The sequence below is a fragment of the Apteryx rowi genome, unplaced genomic scaffold (assembly GCF_003343035.1).
Source record: "Apteryx rowi isolate R43461 unplaced genomic scaffold, aptRow1 scaffold_339, whole genome shotgun sequence".
Taxonomy (NCBI): domain Eukaryota; kingdom Metazoa; phylum Chordata; class Aves; order Apterygiformes; family Apterygidae; genus Apteryx; species Apteryx rowi.
Window position 1 is genome coordinate 141,507 of NW_020449852.1, and position 18,495 is coordinate 160,001.

The 18,495-nt window shown below is 38.3% G+C and overlaps 2 protein-coding genes across 2 annotated transcripts in view; one reads left to right on the plus strand and one right to left on the minus strand.

The window, feature by feature from the left end:
• GTF2F2 (general transcription factor IIF subunit 2) overlaps positions 1–18,495 on the plus strand; it is a 116,163-nt gene that overhangs the window by 46,744 nt on the left and 50,924 nt on the right. The window contains exon 6 of the mRNA XM_026072218.1: positions 18,141–18,222. Coding sequence (XP_025928003.1) covers positions 18,141–18,222 — 82 coding nt within the window. The remainder of the gene's footprint in view (positions 1–18,140; positions 18,223–18,495) is intronic.
• Positions 8,315–9,719, minus strand: KCTD4 (potassium channel tetramerization domain containing 4). The gene has a single exon (XM_026072219.1). The coding sequence runs from the start codon at positions 9,547–9,549 to the stop codon at positions 8,776–8,778; it is 774 nt and encodes a 257-aa protein (XP_025928004.1). The 5' UTR covers positions 9,550–9,719; the 3' UTR covers positions 8,315–8,775.

Below are 18,495 nucleotides of genomic sequence, written 5' to 3' on the forward strand. Positions count from 1 at the left end.
ACAGTTTCTTTCCTTAAAACTCATGAACCAACCTCTGCTAGCTTCAGACTTTTCTCCTGCAGCTCCCTCACCTCTCAACCTTTACAGAACTGAAGAGAGTTCGGGCCTTGCTCTGGGTTAGTCTTTGTCTTAAGGGAATGTTGTGGCTGATTTGATCTTCTATCCAGACCATTACAACTTTCTCCATATCAGCAAGAAGGCTGTTTGGCTTTCTTATCATTTGTGTGTTCACTGGAGTAGCACTTTGAATTTCCATCAAGACCTTTTCCTTTGCATTCACAACTTGGCTCACTGTTTGGCGCAAGAGGCCAAGCTTTCGGCCTGTCTTGGCTTTCGGCCTCTCTCAGCTTTCATCGTGCCTTCCGCACTAAGCTTCATCATTTCTAGCTTTTGATTTAAAGTGAGAGATCTGCGACTCTTCCTTTCACTTGAACGCTTAGAGGCCATTGTAGGGTTATTAACTGCCCTAATTTCGATATTGTTGTGTCTCAGGGAATAGGGAGGCCTGAAGAGAGGGAGAGAGATGGGGGAACGGCCGGTCGCTGGAGCAGTCAGAACACACACAACATTGATCAATTAAATTTGCCATCTTATACGGCACAGTTTGTGGCACCCCTAAACAATTCCAACAGTAACATCAAAGCTCACTGATCACAGATCACCATAACAGATAGAATAATAATGAAAAAGTTTGAAATATTGTAAGAATTACCAAAATGTGACACAGAGACACGAAGCGAGCACATGCTGTTGGAAAAATGGCGCTGATAGACTTGCTCAACGCAGGGTTGCCACAAACCTTCAATTTGTAAAAAACGCAATATCTGTGAAGCGCAATAAAGTGAAGCGCAATAAAATGAGATATGCCTGTACTGGGCAAGACAGACCTTTAGTCTGACCCAATACTGTTACTCTCATGTTCTATTTTTCTCCCCCCCCTTTCCCCCCCCCCCCAATTAGGTAGCAGTTCTGTACTGTTGTTACACAGCTTGCATCATGGATAATTGAAGTTTCTTCTTTTTAATCATTTCATAGACTTTTTTCCTCCAATAGTACCATCACTTCACCTAGTTGTGAAGATGACATATTTTCCTCCCAAGCCTCTGCTTATATCTTTAAATAATGAGCTAGTAGTAAACTTTTTCCATGACAATCTTTCCCTTTCTCTCCCTAGTCACCACAAACTGTTTATGGCACTTTATAGTGAGGAAAAAGAAACTTAGCATAACTTAATAGCCTTAACCACTTAAAAAGAAACGTAGCATAACTTAGTAACCTTAGCCACTTAAAAAGAATGAGCAGGTTCTACATGAAAGTGACTTCTGAGGGGGACAGCAATGAAGGCTAAGGCAAGAGCAGCCCTTCTAGGTTGTGTGTAATCTTTTGCTAACCACAGATGTGAGAGCGCTGGAGCCCGCAGCGTGGTAGGATGCAAGCGTTCGGCACTTTTGAGTCTGGAAGCAGTCTAGCAGAGCTCGCTTGCTGCTGTTTCTGAGCTGGAAGGCTTTTCCAGCCCCAGCATCTTGCAAACATCTGTAATGATACACAAGCAGGAACAGTGTGTAGCTGTGCTACAGCATATTGCCTTACTGATGCAGGTTGTCTTCGGGATTTCTGCACTGTGCCCCATTGGCAAGGCCTAAAATCATCATCTGTGCATGGCAGAAGAGTTTTATAGAGTTTATTTATTATCATATGAGAAGACATAAAATAGCCTACATGTTAGATTTGTGCGCTGTGGGGAAAGAACATTATTTGTTATAAGTTTTAAAAAATGTGTTAGCAATATCACAAGACTTGGCAATGCTGCAGGCCTTAGATAAAGTTAGTACTGATAAGAATAGTACCCCGGGAATGCCTTTCTCTCTGTCTTGCTGATTTTTATCAGCTTGGCTTGCAGGACCTTTAATTTGTTTCCTACGAGATTACCCAATTTCAGCATTGAGAAAATGTACTGCCTTATTTCTAATACTTGCCAAAGGCTTTATTTAAGTAGTAGAGAGACAATAAATGACTAGGTTTGGTGTTACAGTTGCTTATTCTGTTTACATTTTTTCAATGCTTAGCCTGTTCATTGCTATTTTGTTTGTTTAATTTTTTCTTCCTAATTGAGAGAGTCTGTACCCACCTCTGACCTGTTCTTTTCTTTCTTCATCTGTTCATCATGGTACAAACCCAAAACCTCTTTTGAGATAACAAGCAGCTTTCAGTGTAGCTGCAGCAGTGGATCTGTAGCTCGGAATTTTGTATTGACAAATAAAAAATGTGAGTCTTGCCATCCCCCTGACTTGTGTTGAAAAGAAAGAAAATTGCCTTTCTGAAATTTGTCATACAAAAAGTCAGAGGAGGATATCTTTCCGAGTAGTTTTGAGATAATTAGACCAGTCACTTGCGTTGTACAGCCTTGGTGTTGCACTCTGTAGGCATCTGTGCCTTCTCTGTAAACCCAGAGGCCCCAAGGTGACAGTCACTGTCACGGTGTCCCTCTACCCTCCTCCTTGTCTCCTTGTGCTCAGGTACTGTAACCTCTCTTGCTGTAGTGCTCCCTGCCTGTCCTCACTGCTCTGGGGACTCTAGCACTTTTCCTGAGGTCTCGGGCCTGTGGCTCTGCTGAGCCTGGACCCTCACCTTCCTGGGGCAGGAGCTTTGCTGCAGGCACAGGACTTTGTGGGGGGTTCAAAGGAAAAAAAGATGTATCCTGGAAAAGCTTAGCTCTCTGGTTGTAGAAGTAACTGAAATAACACTTGGAGTGGAAGAAGTGGAGTCCCCCTTTAATATCAAAGAAGATCATAGGTTTCATGAACTCTCAATAAACCTAGGTTATATCCCCAAAAGTCACCACACCAGAAAACAAGTAATACTGCAGTCATTCTTATTGTTATCAGGAGGAGGCTACAGACCTTCAGGATGGATTGGTTTTTAACAGTCATCCTCTAATTACTTGGTTTTAAAACCTTAATGTGTTGAAGTTGAGTGTCATCATGTTCTAATAATGTTTTAAATGAGTGGCTGTTGTTTACAGCTATAATTATTGTACCAGTTTTGTGAACATTTTGGTTTCTGAGGCAGCAGAGCAGTAGTCTTTTCTGAAGCTTAAAATGAGCAAACGTGGTGTTAAATGATAATGGCAGTGATGTTAAACTGTGTCCAGTGCAGACAGAAACAGCTTTTTTGGAAACTGTTCTTTTAGCTGTGTGTGATACTCCTACTGCACACATTTTTAGGGAAAAGAAACCTACCATCTAGTTCTATAGGATATTATGCAATTTCTTTTAGAAGGCAACTGCATTTTCCTTTTCAGACTGCTTGCTCATCCAGGCTCCTCAGTTCCTCAGGGGTCATCATACCTTGCCCTCTACCTTGTAAATGATGATTTATAGAGGCAGTGTTTTAAGACAGTGTTCTATGTGATATACCAATACATCGTACTTACAGAAAGTCATTTTCGAAAGTAATTTTAAAACCATAATATTAATTTACTGATCTCAAATTTCTGTTGCCTTATCGATTGCTTTGTTTCAACCTAGTGAATTACACAAGCCTATATCTTCATATGAAAATACCCTTTTTTTTAATAAGTAGTCACTTTCTTGTCAATATAAGCATTTCTGCCCTGCTTTGTAAAACAAGAGACTAAATTGAGGGTAGGTAATAGTTATCTAGCAAAGCTGAAATGTTTCCAGGCAAAAAAAAAAAAACGTATTTTGTCATATACCCAGGTTAATCTCCCACTGCTGATTTATTATTCAACAGCATTAGGGCAGCCCAACCCTTTTACCCAAATAAACAAATTCTTGCATGAGGCACTGCCATTATTAAATTGTAATATTTGTTGTCTGCCCTCATTCTGCTCATACTAGTGGAGAGAAAAGGAGGAAGAAAAGTTTCTTAAGCTGTTCCCATTTTATTGAATGTAAACTCTGTCAGGCTTTTAACTCAGAGGTGAAAGCAACAAGGCCAGTGATTGGTGCAAATGATACTGTAATTTTTTTTTTTTTTTTTTTTTTGCTTTTGGGGCATAAATCTTAACTACCTTAAGAAAGATGTGACCAGTTGACACTTATCCAAGTGCAAAAATACAATTGAAAATAAGACACAAGTGCGTGAAAATGTCAATAGTGCAATTATGATGCTGTGAAACATTAGTCACTGGGCAAGCAGGCACTGATGGTACAGAGATACAGCTTTAATTTGACATTGTTGCACTGTCTGTGTATCTTATAGCATCAAGGCTCGCTCTGGAAACCACATCTGGCTCTAGAAGTCCCTGGGCAGCAAGTGGTTGGAGACTGAGAGAATACTTTGGGGAGCATCATATGTGTTTGTATTGTTCTGATGCTCTTTCTTAGGCATCTGCTTTTGGCCACTGTCTTTACTGGTTTCTCTTCTTAGGAGTCAGGCTGATGCCCAATCCTATCAAAGCCCCACAGCCCTCCATATGAAAGACAGGGAGCGGGGGGTAAGAGAAAAGAAGAATGCGAAGGTGTGTGTTGCTGGGGGAAAACGAGATACAGGGAGGGATATGAGGGTCAAAGGATCAAAAATGGGGATTCTACCCAGAGATGTGAAGGACCAGGGGATGGAAACTGAGCTCACAGTCACCAGGGGATGGAAATGGAGCTCACAGTCACCAGGGGATACTTGACCTGCAGTCCGAGGTATTGCAGCCACTCTTACTTTTTGTTCTTAGGTAGAAACAAGCCAAACAGGTGATAACTATGACAGCATACTGCCAAGTGTGATAAAACAGCCATTGGCTTCATCTCCACTAATGGAAATAATGAGTGTACAAGTGTGGGAGGAAGAGTACAATGGGTATTTTGATCAATTTGGAATCAGTATATATCATTTCTAATAAGCAGTCATTCAGGGAATTCATGAGACACAAGGATATTCTTTTTCCAGAGCATGTATGGGTTAGTCGTGCCTTCAGCTTGCTCTCTCTTCGGAACTGTCTCTTGATTGCCCTCTTTCTCATGCTAGTGGAGCTGGCCTAGTGTGAAGGAGCAAGTTAAGTCTTAGCTTGGGGGCACAGGGAAGGTGACTTTTTACTCCTACCTGAGCAATGAAGACCATTAGAGAAATTATGAAAATTATAGTTCCTTTCTGTTACTTGTAGGGCTATTCTGTGATCTAACTCTTAATGAGAGAAAGAGGAATAGGAATATCTTGCATGTATATCATATTCAAAGAAAATTTAGAACAGCATTAGTATTTCTAACTTACACACTTGATTCTGCAGCTTTACCTTTGTAAGAGTAGTATTAGGTATGCAATTTCCAACCTTTAAGACAGAAAAGGTAACTGCTGTATAACTTGCTACCTTTCCCAGCACAGTCTAGTGTTGGAGCAGAAGCATCCACTTAAGTAACTGTGAACATACGCAAAATATATTTGTTGATGAGCATCTGTGGACTGAAAAGGAAACTTTATTATTCACAGTATGGAAGTTCTACGTGGTCATTTTGTTTATATACAAAAAGAAGACCCCCTCTTGGTTAGAAAAATTGTTCAAGTTTATAACTAGTTTGAAGCATCTGATTGTAGCTGATATGATATGATTCAACATATTTGCAGGGTTTTTTCAATGTAAATAGGGGAGAGAATGATTTTCTTATCCCCCATCTGCCTTCTGTTTCTGCTGTGCAAATCAAACTGCTGAGTGAGGTGCCTTCGATCAGAGATAGCATATAAAAATTTCAAACCTAACACTTGTACAAACACAAGTGCTCATGAAAATGGGAAAGACAGACAAGATTGAAGTTAGTATTACAGCAGATGACTTAACATGTATGCCATTGATGTCAGTGTAATTGACACAGAAATAGAAAAATTGCAGTGAAAAGGGTTTAATGTAATGAATCATTGAATTTTAAAAAACAAAAATACAACAGCAGAGGAATTTCTTTTTACTTATGATTAGATATTTGTATTTTTCACTACAGAAAAAATAGAGTTCAACTGCTCTTTCTTTTTCAGAGGTTAAGAGGGGAGCAGGTACTCTGAACCAGAAGCCTTGCAAATATAAGCTTAATAATAATATATTCTGTAATAGCTATAGAATATTCTTACAAGATATTTCAGATGGTATGGATTTTACCTGAGATTACCAGTGTGTGAATATCTTTATTGCAAAAGCATTTTCTGTAGCAGATGCAGAACCATCAAATTCTCTACTGCTTTTCCATGAGTGAAGTCACTCTACGATGAAAATCTGGTACTGTTTTTTGATATCAAACTGCTAAGAGTTCCTTGGTATTTGGCCTCCTAAGAGTCCAACTGAAAGGCAAACAACCACAGTTTATTTTTATTAATTGTTTGAAATTGAAAGTAATTTTTCTTTTTTCTTTTAAACTGTACAGACATTTTACATCTCATTCAAGTATTCATTTTAACTGACGGTTATAACCAAAAGCATTTAAGAGAAAATGGGTGATTTGACATCTCAGGAGCAACAGCCTCCTCCAGACTTTGTGCTTTTATAGGTTATGTATTTGACAGCACTGAAAGCGTGCTTCTTTAAAACTTGTAGATCACTTATGGAGCTTTTTCAGATTGTCTAGTCAATATTTCTCACTCATGTAGAGGAGTAAGTCCACAAATGGTTTTTCATGTACTTGTTCTGTGCGGCAGTATTTCTAGTTCTTAGAAAACCAACAGAGTTTGAATTTTTCAGGTGAACTTTCACATTTACTTTTCACAAAAGCACTAGAGATTGTCGTATGTAGAAGATTAATGGTTAATGAAGATTTCTGAAGATACCAATTTGAAAATAATTTATTTTGGGGAAAAAAAACCACAAACAATACATGGTATTATACTTCTAGCTGAGATAGCATAGGAATGTAAAAGATGTGGGTATATAAAGAATTATATTTACTATATTTATTTTCGTTTTTAAATAGTTAATGCATTTGGACAAACTTGGAAAAGTTTTGGGACACACAAACCCTTCTTCAGCTTGTATGCCTGAAATTTAGAGTGATCTGTTTTTTAAATAGTTTAGTTTGGAGAAGTTTCCATTTAAAACTACATCTTTTATGATCCTTCAGTCCGTAACTTGGAGACTGGATAGAAAAGTTCATGGTTTCTAGTCAATGTGCTCATTCCGAAGTGGCGTTCTAGAGAGATTGGATTTTCCCATTTGATAAAATCATAGTGGAATATTTTTCAGTCACTGCTGCCTGGTCTGGAGATCTAGAGTCTGTCTCAGTTATAAAATCATCTCTGGCAAGGGACCCACTTAACAACAGTCACTGCATGTTACAAGTGAAGTACAGCTTCGCGTTGCAGGATTAGTGGACATTGTGTTTGTATTCCCAGTCACTACTGAAAATGGATTTGTTCTTTCTAAAAGAACAAAGTTCTTGTCTTGTTCCAAGACAAAGCTGTTCTCAGCCTGTCTTGTGTTAGCTGTTTTCCTCAGTTGTCACGTCTAGCATGGGTAGTAGTGCATTTTGTTTTGACTTTCTTAATATTTTTTCTATAGAAAATCAACATTCTAGGAAAGTTAAGAAACTGCTTGGTTGGTGTTTTTCTTTCATTAATATCATTTTACTTGAATTTTGGGTTCATTTGAGCTGTAAATGAAGTTTTGGTCCAATAACAAACAAAACTTGAACTTAGAAAGAGCTGGTGAAGCTTCATTTTGCCTTATATGATGGTTTTTCTGTCCACCTTTGCTGAATGACTGGTTTGTAATGTTTGTGGTTAAATTAGTTATAGTTGTTCCATAGAAGATATTAACACTTTATTAAAAATATAAATGAAAGGACTAGATAAATAGAAAAGATGAGAAGGAAGAAGATATTTTTTCTATTACTTAAATTGATGCATCTTAAATGGCAGCAGGTGATCTATTCAAAACTAATAGCACTACTTGCTTTTAAAGTAAGCCATTGTGCAAAGCAAGGGCTGTGTTAATTGCCTGCTTTATGAACAGCAATGATTAGTTGGAAATAGCGACTTTGGCATTGTAGGATGTCATTACTGGAAACCTGTTACGTGAAACTTCATGCCCAACGTTTTTGTTAGCCATTTTATATATATATAAAAAATATATACACATATAAAAGAAAAACTAGAAAATTTAACATTCTATGCAGATTCAACTAATCCTCCCCAGCATTATTTTGCTATTTTAGATGTATTTAGAAATTGTTGGTAATTTAGTAATACAGCTGCAGATTTGGTTTCAAGTAAGTGAGCTGATAAATTGTTTAACTTTAAAATCAAGTTGATTGATTAATTTTAAATCCTCTTGCAATTTCATGATGTTGCAAATTCAGTACAACAGATTAACATAACCACTAAAGAACATTCAAAATCATTTATTCCAGTTAAAATCCATTCTGAATTTGTTATAAGCAAAACATATTTTAAGCTTGCATATTATATGAAAATACTCTCACTGCTGTTCAGCAGAGCAATTAGGTGTATGCATGTTAGTCATACAAGTACACAGAAATTCAGCTAGACTCTCTGGTTGAAAGGCAGCATGAAGAAAACACATATTACAAATAGCTTAAAGCATTCAATCTGTGTTTACAGTGTTTAGCAGATCATTTTTATTAAATTTAGGTGTAAAATCTTTGTTCAGCTTAAGGAACCCAGAGATGGATGTCATTAGGAGATTTACATACCATTAGCTCACATTAATTGATTAGCAGCAGAGCTCTGTGGTACAAGGCTAGTTAGATACATCGTTTGTGATGCCAGGACGCTGTAGCCGAATGAGGTTTCGTGGCTGCGTGCTCGTTTCCTTTGCCTTTGTAATTACTTAATAAAATGAAGTGCATCGCTGTGAACAATTGACCCTTTCGAGCAATCCAGGCTGGTCAGCAGTCTAAATCCACATTTTAAAGCCATCATTATAGCCTCAAACTTAAGAGTTTCCAGGGTGCAGACAAAGGTATTGTCCTCCTTCAGTACAAGTCGTGTACCATTTTCCGACTTTATGAAGTATTTGAATTGGATAATATTTGAAGATACTGAAAACTCCTCTGGAAATCCATCCAGCCTGCTTTTGGACACCAGAACAATTCTAGATTTTATTTTTGCTATGAAATCTGGAGCATTACAAAAGATCCTAAGACCTTGTGAACGGTCGTGGCTGTCAGTGATTTCCAGGAAAGTAGTCTCTCTGGATGCTAGCTGTTCCTTCTCCCACCTTGATTTCACGGCATCTGATAGTACTTTAAGCTGAAAAAAATCTGCTTCTTGTGCCAAAAGTTGGTTTTCTCGAAACCCTTCTGGTAGAAGAAGTTCTCCATTTCGTAGGAAGTTCAGGATGTGTCTGAAAAGAAGTCCATCTCTGTCTATGAAATAATGACCATCTGCATCAAATGGACACATTATTTTTCCATTTATCACACCTTCAAGGAAAGAATCTGGATACTTGGTTAGTGTTTGTTTCTGTGTGATATATAGATAGCCACCAACATTCAGAGTAATCAGAGACGTTTTACAGTCCTTGTCTTGATCAGAGCCTTCAGAGTTGCTGTGTTTTTCTTCATATTCCTTTTCTCTTCTGTTTATTTTTTGCTCCATTGCCAAAGCCAGGAGAAAAAGACAGCTATCTTGCTGTGTTCCCTTTGGCTTGAAAAGGGATTTTTGTTTTCTTTTTTTTGAAAGGTGCCTTTATTCAGCTCCGGCACGGTGTTGGAATGGAAATGCTGCTGGCATTGCACGGGCTGTCAGCTCAGTTTTGCAGTAGGTGGCGTATCAGCTATGTATGCAGGGAGATATCAGGAATATGACTGTAAAGGAGAATTTGCATTTAACTGTATGAGGGAAGAACAGTATAAAAGCTGCCTCTCTTTCAAGTCTAGGAAGTTTACATCATTTCTGAGTTCTTCACAGAAATGAACAATATTATTTTAAATAACATCATATTTTTAATACCTTAAAATGTATTTATAGTATCAACTAGTCAATCACGTTTCATGTTTATGGTGTTAAGTAGATAGCTTTATTTATGTTTTGAGGATTTTAATCTTCACAAAGCACCTTTTCAGATTTTTTTTGTACTGATTATGGTACCTGATTTATACAGCAGGCCAAAAGCTGCTCTTTTTTGTACAATAAGGTATCATTTATAGAACACGTGCACATATTCCTCATTTACTGAACATGTGCGCAATGGTATGATGTTTTCACAGAAGATACTTTAAACATGATGCTGAAGAGGACCTGTTGGTCCACCTATTTAAGTTTGTGGTGCAAGCTTCCATTTTCAACTGAAGGATGTATCCTCACCAATGCAAATACTGCAGCCAAACTGGTGTGTGTGTGTGTGTGTGTGTGTGTGTGTCTTTTTCTGTGCCACAGATAAAAACTATTTAGAGCAGAGAGCTCTTTGCTGTTTATATTGGTGATGTTTTTTAAGTCACCAAGGCTATCTAGCATCAGTTGTTTCATTTTCGGCAGTAACAACTCTGCTGCCCTGTGGCGCAAAGGGTTCGTGTGCCTGCAGATRCCTCCGAACAGCACATAGCATTATAGCTTAGCAACACTTCAGTGCGGGGGGGTGGGGGGAGCAGCGGCAGAGCAGGCGTGAATCCAATGGCTGGCTGCTTCCTCTCCGTGCAACTGCGATGTGAGCTTCGTTTTCAGTTGCCTTTTGAAAAAGAAAARGATTTTCCCCTTTAAACGCTTGCAGCTTAGAGCAGGAAAGGGGAAGCTCTCCCCACAGGGACTGTGCGTTTCCGTAGGGCCCGGGCTGGAGAGGGCAGCGGTCGCAGCATGCATTTCAAAGCCGGCCGGGGCAAGCGCTTACCTGCGGCTGGACCTCGAAAGGACGCTCCATTTTTTTCCAAGCTGTAGTTTTCACTTTACAGGTAGATGCCTCTTGCTTTGGCCTGTTAGCAATAAAAAGATTATATTCTTCTGTAAATTCTTCTGCTCTGTCTCTCAAGATTTTATTCACACTGCTCCCACTGTCTGTAAGACTAATTGTTATCAATGCTACAGATTCATCACTCTTACATTTTATTACTTGCTAACTGAATCTAGTAGAAATAAATGCACTTTTTTTGACTTGCTATTATCCTTGCCTAGCACTGATACACTAATTTTTTCTGCTGCTGCATGTGGTATATTAAGCAGATATTATTAATTAGATTTGGTTTATCAGGAATTAGTCATGGTTTTAATTTTAACTCTTTGATGCCATCACTCTATTTAGCATCACTTCAGTCAAAGAAGTTTCAATCATTTTCTAACTTTAAAACATTTAGACCTTTTCAAAATTAACCCCTTTCACAATTATTGAGTATATGATCAAGGAAATGAAAGAGCTGAATAGTTTTAAGTGTGGTCGATTTTTTTGCCATTGCAGGAGACTTCTGTTCAAATTCAGTTTATTGTCAAGTGATGGAAAATTGAGATAATATGCTTAGATTGTATATAGCTACAATGCTGAACTGTTAGTGGCTGTTAAGCCCTGAGAGAATGGTTTCTGTGGTGCTTTCATCTTGTGTAGTGAACTTGAAGTTTTTTGAAGATGAACTGGGAAAGTTCTGGCAAAGGTAGGTAGAGATTTCCAAGGAAAACTGGGATTTGTAAAGGATATGAAATTTTTCATGGCAAGCTAAACTGTCTTCGTTTTAAGAGATAACATTTACAGAACAGTATCTACTCATTTAGTTTTACATGCTCATAGTCTTCTGAATATTCCACCACTTGCAGTCAAAATTTTCCACTTCCACGAACAAGTATTTTTTGAAAGATCATGCAAAATCATTTTAGTTGTTCATATGATAAAAAATTCAAAGTTTATTTGATGCAGAAAATATACTCTGTGAAGATCAAGAACATTTACATTTAAACCTTTGAGACTTGAAAAATATAGACTTGATGTAAAATTTTCAGCACTGCAAACCCATGCCACTTTACTTCACTGCAGCTGACAGCCATCTGTAGGACAAAATTTAAACCTGACACATTGTTGTGAAAATTTTCCCCTTTCTGTGCTGTGCTACAGAACAACTTTTCCAAACAGTCCTTGTTCTTCATAAACACTTAGTGATACATAAGGTATTGCAGTGCATGTAGTTCTAGTGAGGTAAGAGTTATTTCAKTGGCTGCATATAGCTCCTTGCTTTCTGAAGGTGTAGATAGTCCTAGAAGAACTGAATGATGTTTTTCTTTCTTTCTGTCCTTCCTCTGAAAGATTGTCCAGAAGTCCATTTTGGTAAAGGTATATATGTATCTCTTGCAATTGAACTTAGAGACTTTTGACCAGTCTTGTGCCCTAGGAGTGGAAGTACAGTGCTACACAGGAAAGCAAATCCTCTAAGGAGGCAAAGGGCAAGGGATCTGTCCCTCGTCCTGTCTTATTTGCTTTTGGATGATCTTGCTCCTCCATCGTGCTCCTGAAACTCCTGCTCTGGAAGCAGCACCTCCTGAAACTTGACCATGCCATGAAGCTGAGGACTGGAGCACACCACAGAAAAGTTGGTGCTTTACCAAGGGCTCAGCTTGCTCTACATTTGAACAGCATCAGCTTCACTGAGAGTCTATTTTCAGTGAAAATGACATGAGTTATAGAAAACAGCTGGTTTCATTTATTACAGTACAAAAGGATATGAGGGGAAATCTACAGCTATAAGAGGTAGAGAATTTCTGAAGTGTATTAGGAAGCTATGCTCAGGAATTGTTTGGGTTATCTAAGTAATTTGTTAGTCATTTAATGTCATAACACAGAAAATTGGCTAGGTCACTGGACAATTAAACCATTTAGTAATTACTGGTTTACAGTAGTAGTGGCATAGACATTCTCATTCCATTAATAACTCAAGGATGTTGATTAACAGCTATTGAAGGCAAGCTCTACACACTAATTAAAATTAAAGATTTTTGAATCAGGAAGTCTGAACAATTCTCATTCAAGAGTTTTAAAAGCTATCCAAGAAGCTCTATCAACAGTTACTATTGATTTTTTTTTCAATAATTTTTGAGCACTACAGAAGTTCTACAAGACTGAAAAAGCAAATGTTCTGCCAGTATTTAAAAGGTAAAGTGGATGACCCAAGTATTTAAAAATGAAAAGTAACAGTATATGCAAAACAATACAAAATCTGACTTGGGGGTCAGTCAGTTAAAAATTAAGGAAGAGTAATATAATAATAATCAATAAAGATATAGGGAAAATGGACTGTCTCAATTTAAAATGATTTTTTTATGTTACAAGTTTGATCATCAAAGGAGGTAATGCTTTTTTCTGTTAAATCTGTGAGCAGATCCCATTTGTCATTTTGAATTAGACTGTATACTGTATTAGTTTCCCTTTCATTTAACTCTGCAGAAAAACTATCTGCTGGGTCTCACACTAGTAAACGTAAGCGGAGAATTATCACTGAAATGCTGCTGTGATTTGGTTCTTTGTTATATATTTATTTATTTATGGCCAGTGATTTATTTTATTCTGGCCAGTGAAGGAGAATGTGGTTACCGATAGAGCTTGAAGATGATACAGAGAAAGGGCGTAGTAAATAAGGAAGGAGATGTTGCAGCGGGGATGCCCCCATCCAGCCCTGAAGTGCAGGAGCCTGGGCAGCAGCACAGCAGGGCAAGGGAAAGGGGGAACCACTGGGGCTCCTGACTGGGACACTGGGAGGCAACCGCCGAACCTCCACCTGCCGGGGAGCTGGAGCTCACTGCCTGACACAGACCCTTTCCTGGCCACATTTTCCTCACCTTCACATCTTCCTGCCTCTTAGGAATGGCAGCCTCTGAGGTGGGTCTCCATGTCCTCCTTCCCATGTGCCTCTCCCCGTCAGCTCTCACGACAAGCAGGGGCTAACAAACTGTGGGTCCTGCCCCACACGCCATAAAGCCTGCCTGTGAGACCTGCAGTTCAGGAGAGACGTTAGTAAATTGGACCTTCTCAGACTGATAAGAATGGTTAAAAAGCTGGAAAACACATGCCTAATGGAAGATTCTAGAAAATGTGATTTATTAGGCTAATAAATGGGGAGAGTACCTAAGTGCCTGAATGGGCAGAAAGCTTTTATAGCAAGCTCTCCAACTTAGCAGCCAAAGGTCTAACAACACCCAGTGGCTGTAAATTGGAGCCAGGTGCAGTCAGACTAGAAAATTAACACATTAAAATCTCCTAGACAATCTCTCTCTCTCTTTCTCTTTTTCTTTCTCTCTAAAAACCCTATCAGTAACATTTGCTGCACCATCCCAGTAAATTTCCCCTGTGCCTGTTTATTAAGATCGCCTTCAGCATTTTAACCACCTTCTATTTATTTGATGGGGTTTGTCAACAGAAGTTGCAGCTGGAATCAGCATTGGCACAGCACACATCACTCACCTGTCACTAAGAGTGTCAACGGTTGAAATTCCTTGATGGGCTGGCATTGGGGTGTTCAGGCAGGGATTTAGGGGTGAGCATACATCTGGCAGCTAGCGATGCAGTTATGGATTGTGTAGACCAACCTGTCTAAAGCTGCATTCACCGTGTACTTGTATCTTCCCCTCACGTAACGACCATTCGGAGTGTGAGAAGCTTTGGGAAAGGTCTCTCTGTTTTCTCTTGTAATCACTGAACTTGTCTACCCTTCCTGACTCTAGCCTATTCGTCTGTGTATTTCTGTATGCTTTATTTTGGGTTGGTATTTTAGTGGGGAATTGCTGCTTTCAAGCCTTGTTCATCCTTTGAGTTCCAGACTAACATGACTATGGAAATACCACGTATCCGGATAGACATGTAAGATTTGGGATGTCTTCATTGGAGCTCTGGCCCTGCAACAAGAGAAAAGCGATCTAGATTTCTGAAGTTAGCAAACAGATACATGGTATTTTGGTGAATGAAGACTAATTAGGCTGTGAAAGGAATAAAAACTGCATTCTCCCTTTACAGTCTTACATTTGGAGGTTTAGTGCATCTTTGCCAGAGTAGATTTATTCTGATAGACTCTCTGGATGTGTTACAATCCCCAAGACGGCCCAGGAAATGTGGGACGTGAACCTTGGCTTCTGGACAGTGGGTAAGTTTTGACAGCAGACCAGGTTAGCTGTAACATTATGATCTCAGAGRCTGTAGGCAGCCTTGTACACTGAAGCAGCTGGTGAAATAATAGAATATTAAACCCAAGAAGCCCAGACCACTGGTAATTAAAAGAGGATATTACTAAAGATGTGAAATAAATCATAAGATATTACTAGGGATAAGCATTTTTAATTGAAAGGTTGAAACAACTGTTATTTAATTCCCTAAAAGATTGGTGTGGGCGATACCTGGTTCACTGATGCTGATTCTTAAAACTTAGGAATAGTTTCAAAATTCTGCAGTTCACAGAGATTGATAGTGACATGTCAGCATTCAGACAGTAGCAGGATGGATGACTTAGATGAGTATAGGCTAGCTAGCCTTACACCTGTACTATACAAACTAATGGAAAAATTGTGATGGAGTTCAGGGAGTAGAAAAGGAAAGAACAGAAATATAATGAGTGCTAGCAAACGTGGCTTAATGTAAAGGTTTTCTGGTCAAATAAACCTAATTTCATTTATTTTTGAGATTATAAGTTTGACTGATAAAGTAACAGCATGGTTGCAGTCTGTTAGCATTTCATATTTCACATAATTTAGTATCTTTTAATGTTCTGATTTATGTTAAAGAGAAAATCAGCAAGCACAGAATGAGATGAAGAACTGGCTGACAGTTATCAGAAAGTAATTATCGGTAGGAAGTCATTCTCAAGTAGCAGTTTGAAGGGCTTCCTCCAGGATTAGCAAGAGGGCCAGCAGTAAGATGGAATCACTGCTCATAAAATGTGGCATGATTGACACAAATGCTGGTCAGACAGTGAATAACTATGACAGGACTATTATAGTTTGACCTGGATCACTTAGTTCACAGAATCTGATTAAATAAAAAGCATTTTCACCAAGCTAGAGGCAATTATATACCTATGAAGAGGGCATGCAAAGCACGTCTGTAGAATGTAAGGCTTGGAAAAGGCTCAAAATAGGTGTGTTAAGGACATAATAGAGAGTCAGCTTCATCAAGCTGCTGAGCTTGATTTTAGAGAGGAATTGATCATAACCCAGTTTTAGCCATCTAAACATGAAGCACAGTCAGTGGAGGAAAAAGCCCCTAGCAACACAGGGCAGTTCATTGAATCCTGAAAGAGATGGCACCAATTGTCTTCTGAAAGTCTTCCTTCCTCCCTTTCTCTGTTGAATTCGGAGAGTTTACTGAATAACCTTGAGATGGATGAAGTGAGCTGAGATAAATTCCAAACTGGATGTAAAAACTCTTCTCCTATAGCTGTTATTTTATCTTTGTATGGTTATTATATTGTTCTATGTGGTACAGTAAGACCAGTACAGGAGTATTACATCTACTTTATGGAGTCTGTGTTCTTAAAATATCATTGAAAGATTGATTAAGGTGCAGATAAGAACCACAAAACTGATTTAAGTGTGGTATAAAATGCCTTATGGTTAGATAATGCATGAGCTTGAACTATTTCATTTATTGTAAAGAGGGGTTGAGAAGTGACCTGATTACAATGTATAGGTACTTTCACAGGGAGAAAATACCAGGTAATAAAAGTCTCTTTAACATTGTACAGAAAGATGAACTAACTGCTAGAAGCTGGAGACAAATTCACGTTAGAAATTAAGCACTGATGTTAATAGCACCTTAGTCGCACATAAGTTACTAGGTTCTTCACAGAAGAGGATAAAATTTAATTTTCTGTGATGCACAGGAGGTCAGGCAAGTAGACTAAGTTCTTTCTTCTGGCTTTAAACCATTATGAATCTGTAAAAGCAGACATATTTTCATAAAATTTTACTTTGATATGTTCAAAACTGCCAGAAAAGAAGTGTGTTGTTCTTCTTCCCATAAAGGATTTAATTAATTTTTAAATCAAAGCAAGGAAGTGTAAATGAAATCATTTTAAAATACTTGGTGTCAAAATAATTGTTCTCTGCATTATTTAAAGAGAGCAGATTTAGATTTACAGATGTAATGGTATTTCAGTCTGCAAGGCATTGGAAAAATCAGGGGCACCTGCGGAAGGAGTGCCTTGTGTTACATGACTCAGTTCTTCTAAGCATTTCTATTATCTTCTATGACAGCTGAAAGTGACAGCGGCAATGGTGTGCCCTACACCAGTAGCAAGATGAGACGCTTTTGGAAGGACATTTTAAATAGTGAGAGTTAATCAATTCATTGAAGTTAAGAAGCTCATCCTTTCGTGTTACAGATGGCTATTCCAGAGGGGTATATTTTGGACCTACTGCGCTGTCTATGCCCAAAAGATAGGGTTAAATTGACCGCACTCATTCACTAGGTATTAGAATAACCTAAAGGAAAAAATAGGTGCTTAGCCAAGGTCACTTTTGCTTGCTTTCTGTGTAAGGTTGTTTTCGGGTTTTATGCTTTTCCTCCTTTACAGCAGAGGCTGGTACTATTGTACTGCTCTGGCAGTCATTCTTGCTTTAGGCAAAAAGGTGTTGACATCAGATTGCAAAGTGACTGTTACAGAGGTGAATGTACAGAGAACAGTGTTAACTAAAACTTTCCTACATAGGCCAACTTCTAGATTACTAACTGCAGGATTTTTTTTTTCTCCCTGGTGTTAGCATATATATTATTATTTTGTTGTGTTACGCTCCTTTGGTGAAGAATATTTTTTATTGTTATAGAAATGAAAATAGATTACCATTTTTCTGACCAAAGTCAGACAGGGTAAAAATAACATTTGCTCTCATTTTATCTTCCACTGATTTTGGATACTCTGATTGGGTCCTCTTTGTAAATTATTTTTTCAGAGACACTGGGTGTATTCAATGCACTTTTCTAGAAAACAGTTCCTAGGTAAGCTGAGTGCAACACTGAAAAAGGAGGGCTACACAGTTACTAGCTTTTTATTAAAAATTTGGTCTTTGTGATTAATTCATAACATGTAAAACATCTGATGGCAAAACAAGGATGTGGGGGGGATACCAGCTGTGCAGGTGTGTTTTTTCTGTTTTTCTTCAGTATCTAACTAGCAGAGATTTGAGAACTTGCATTATGTTTACTAAACTCTGCATTAGTGAAAAATAATGCAGATGCTGACTGTGTTGGTGAATTTTATTTTAATGCGCGGTTTTGCTTTGTTTTTCCATTCTAGACAAACTTTCCCTGGAAGGAATAGTGGTACAACGTGCTGAATGCAGACCTGCAGCTAGTGAAAATTATATGAAACTGAAAAGGTAGGACTGTTCTATTACAAATGGATATGTGATATCTTATTCTGATGCTTTTATTATAGTCTTACTAGGGAGGGATGACTTCAGTATTATCATGGTATTATGTAGGATTTATATAGGATTGGAACTGTTCATCCTTTTGGGGTAGATTTAGCAGAAGGAAGGAATGAAGGTTGGAGTGAGAATTGTACCTCCCCTTGGTACTAACTGGTGGGATGATTTCCATCACGTATGTAACTCTTACTAGAACACGCATTATATTTGTTCATATCTAAA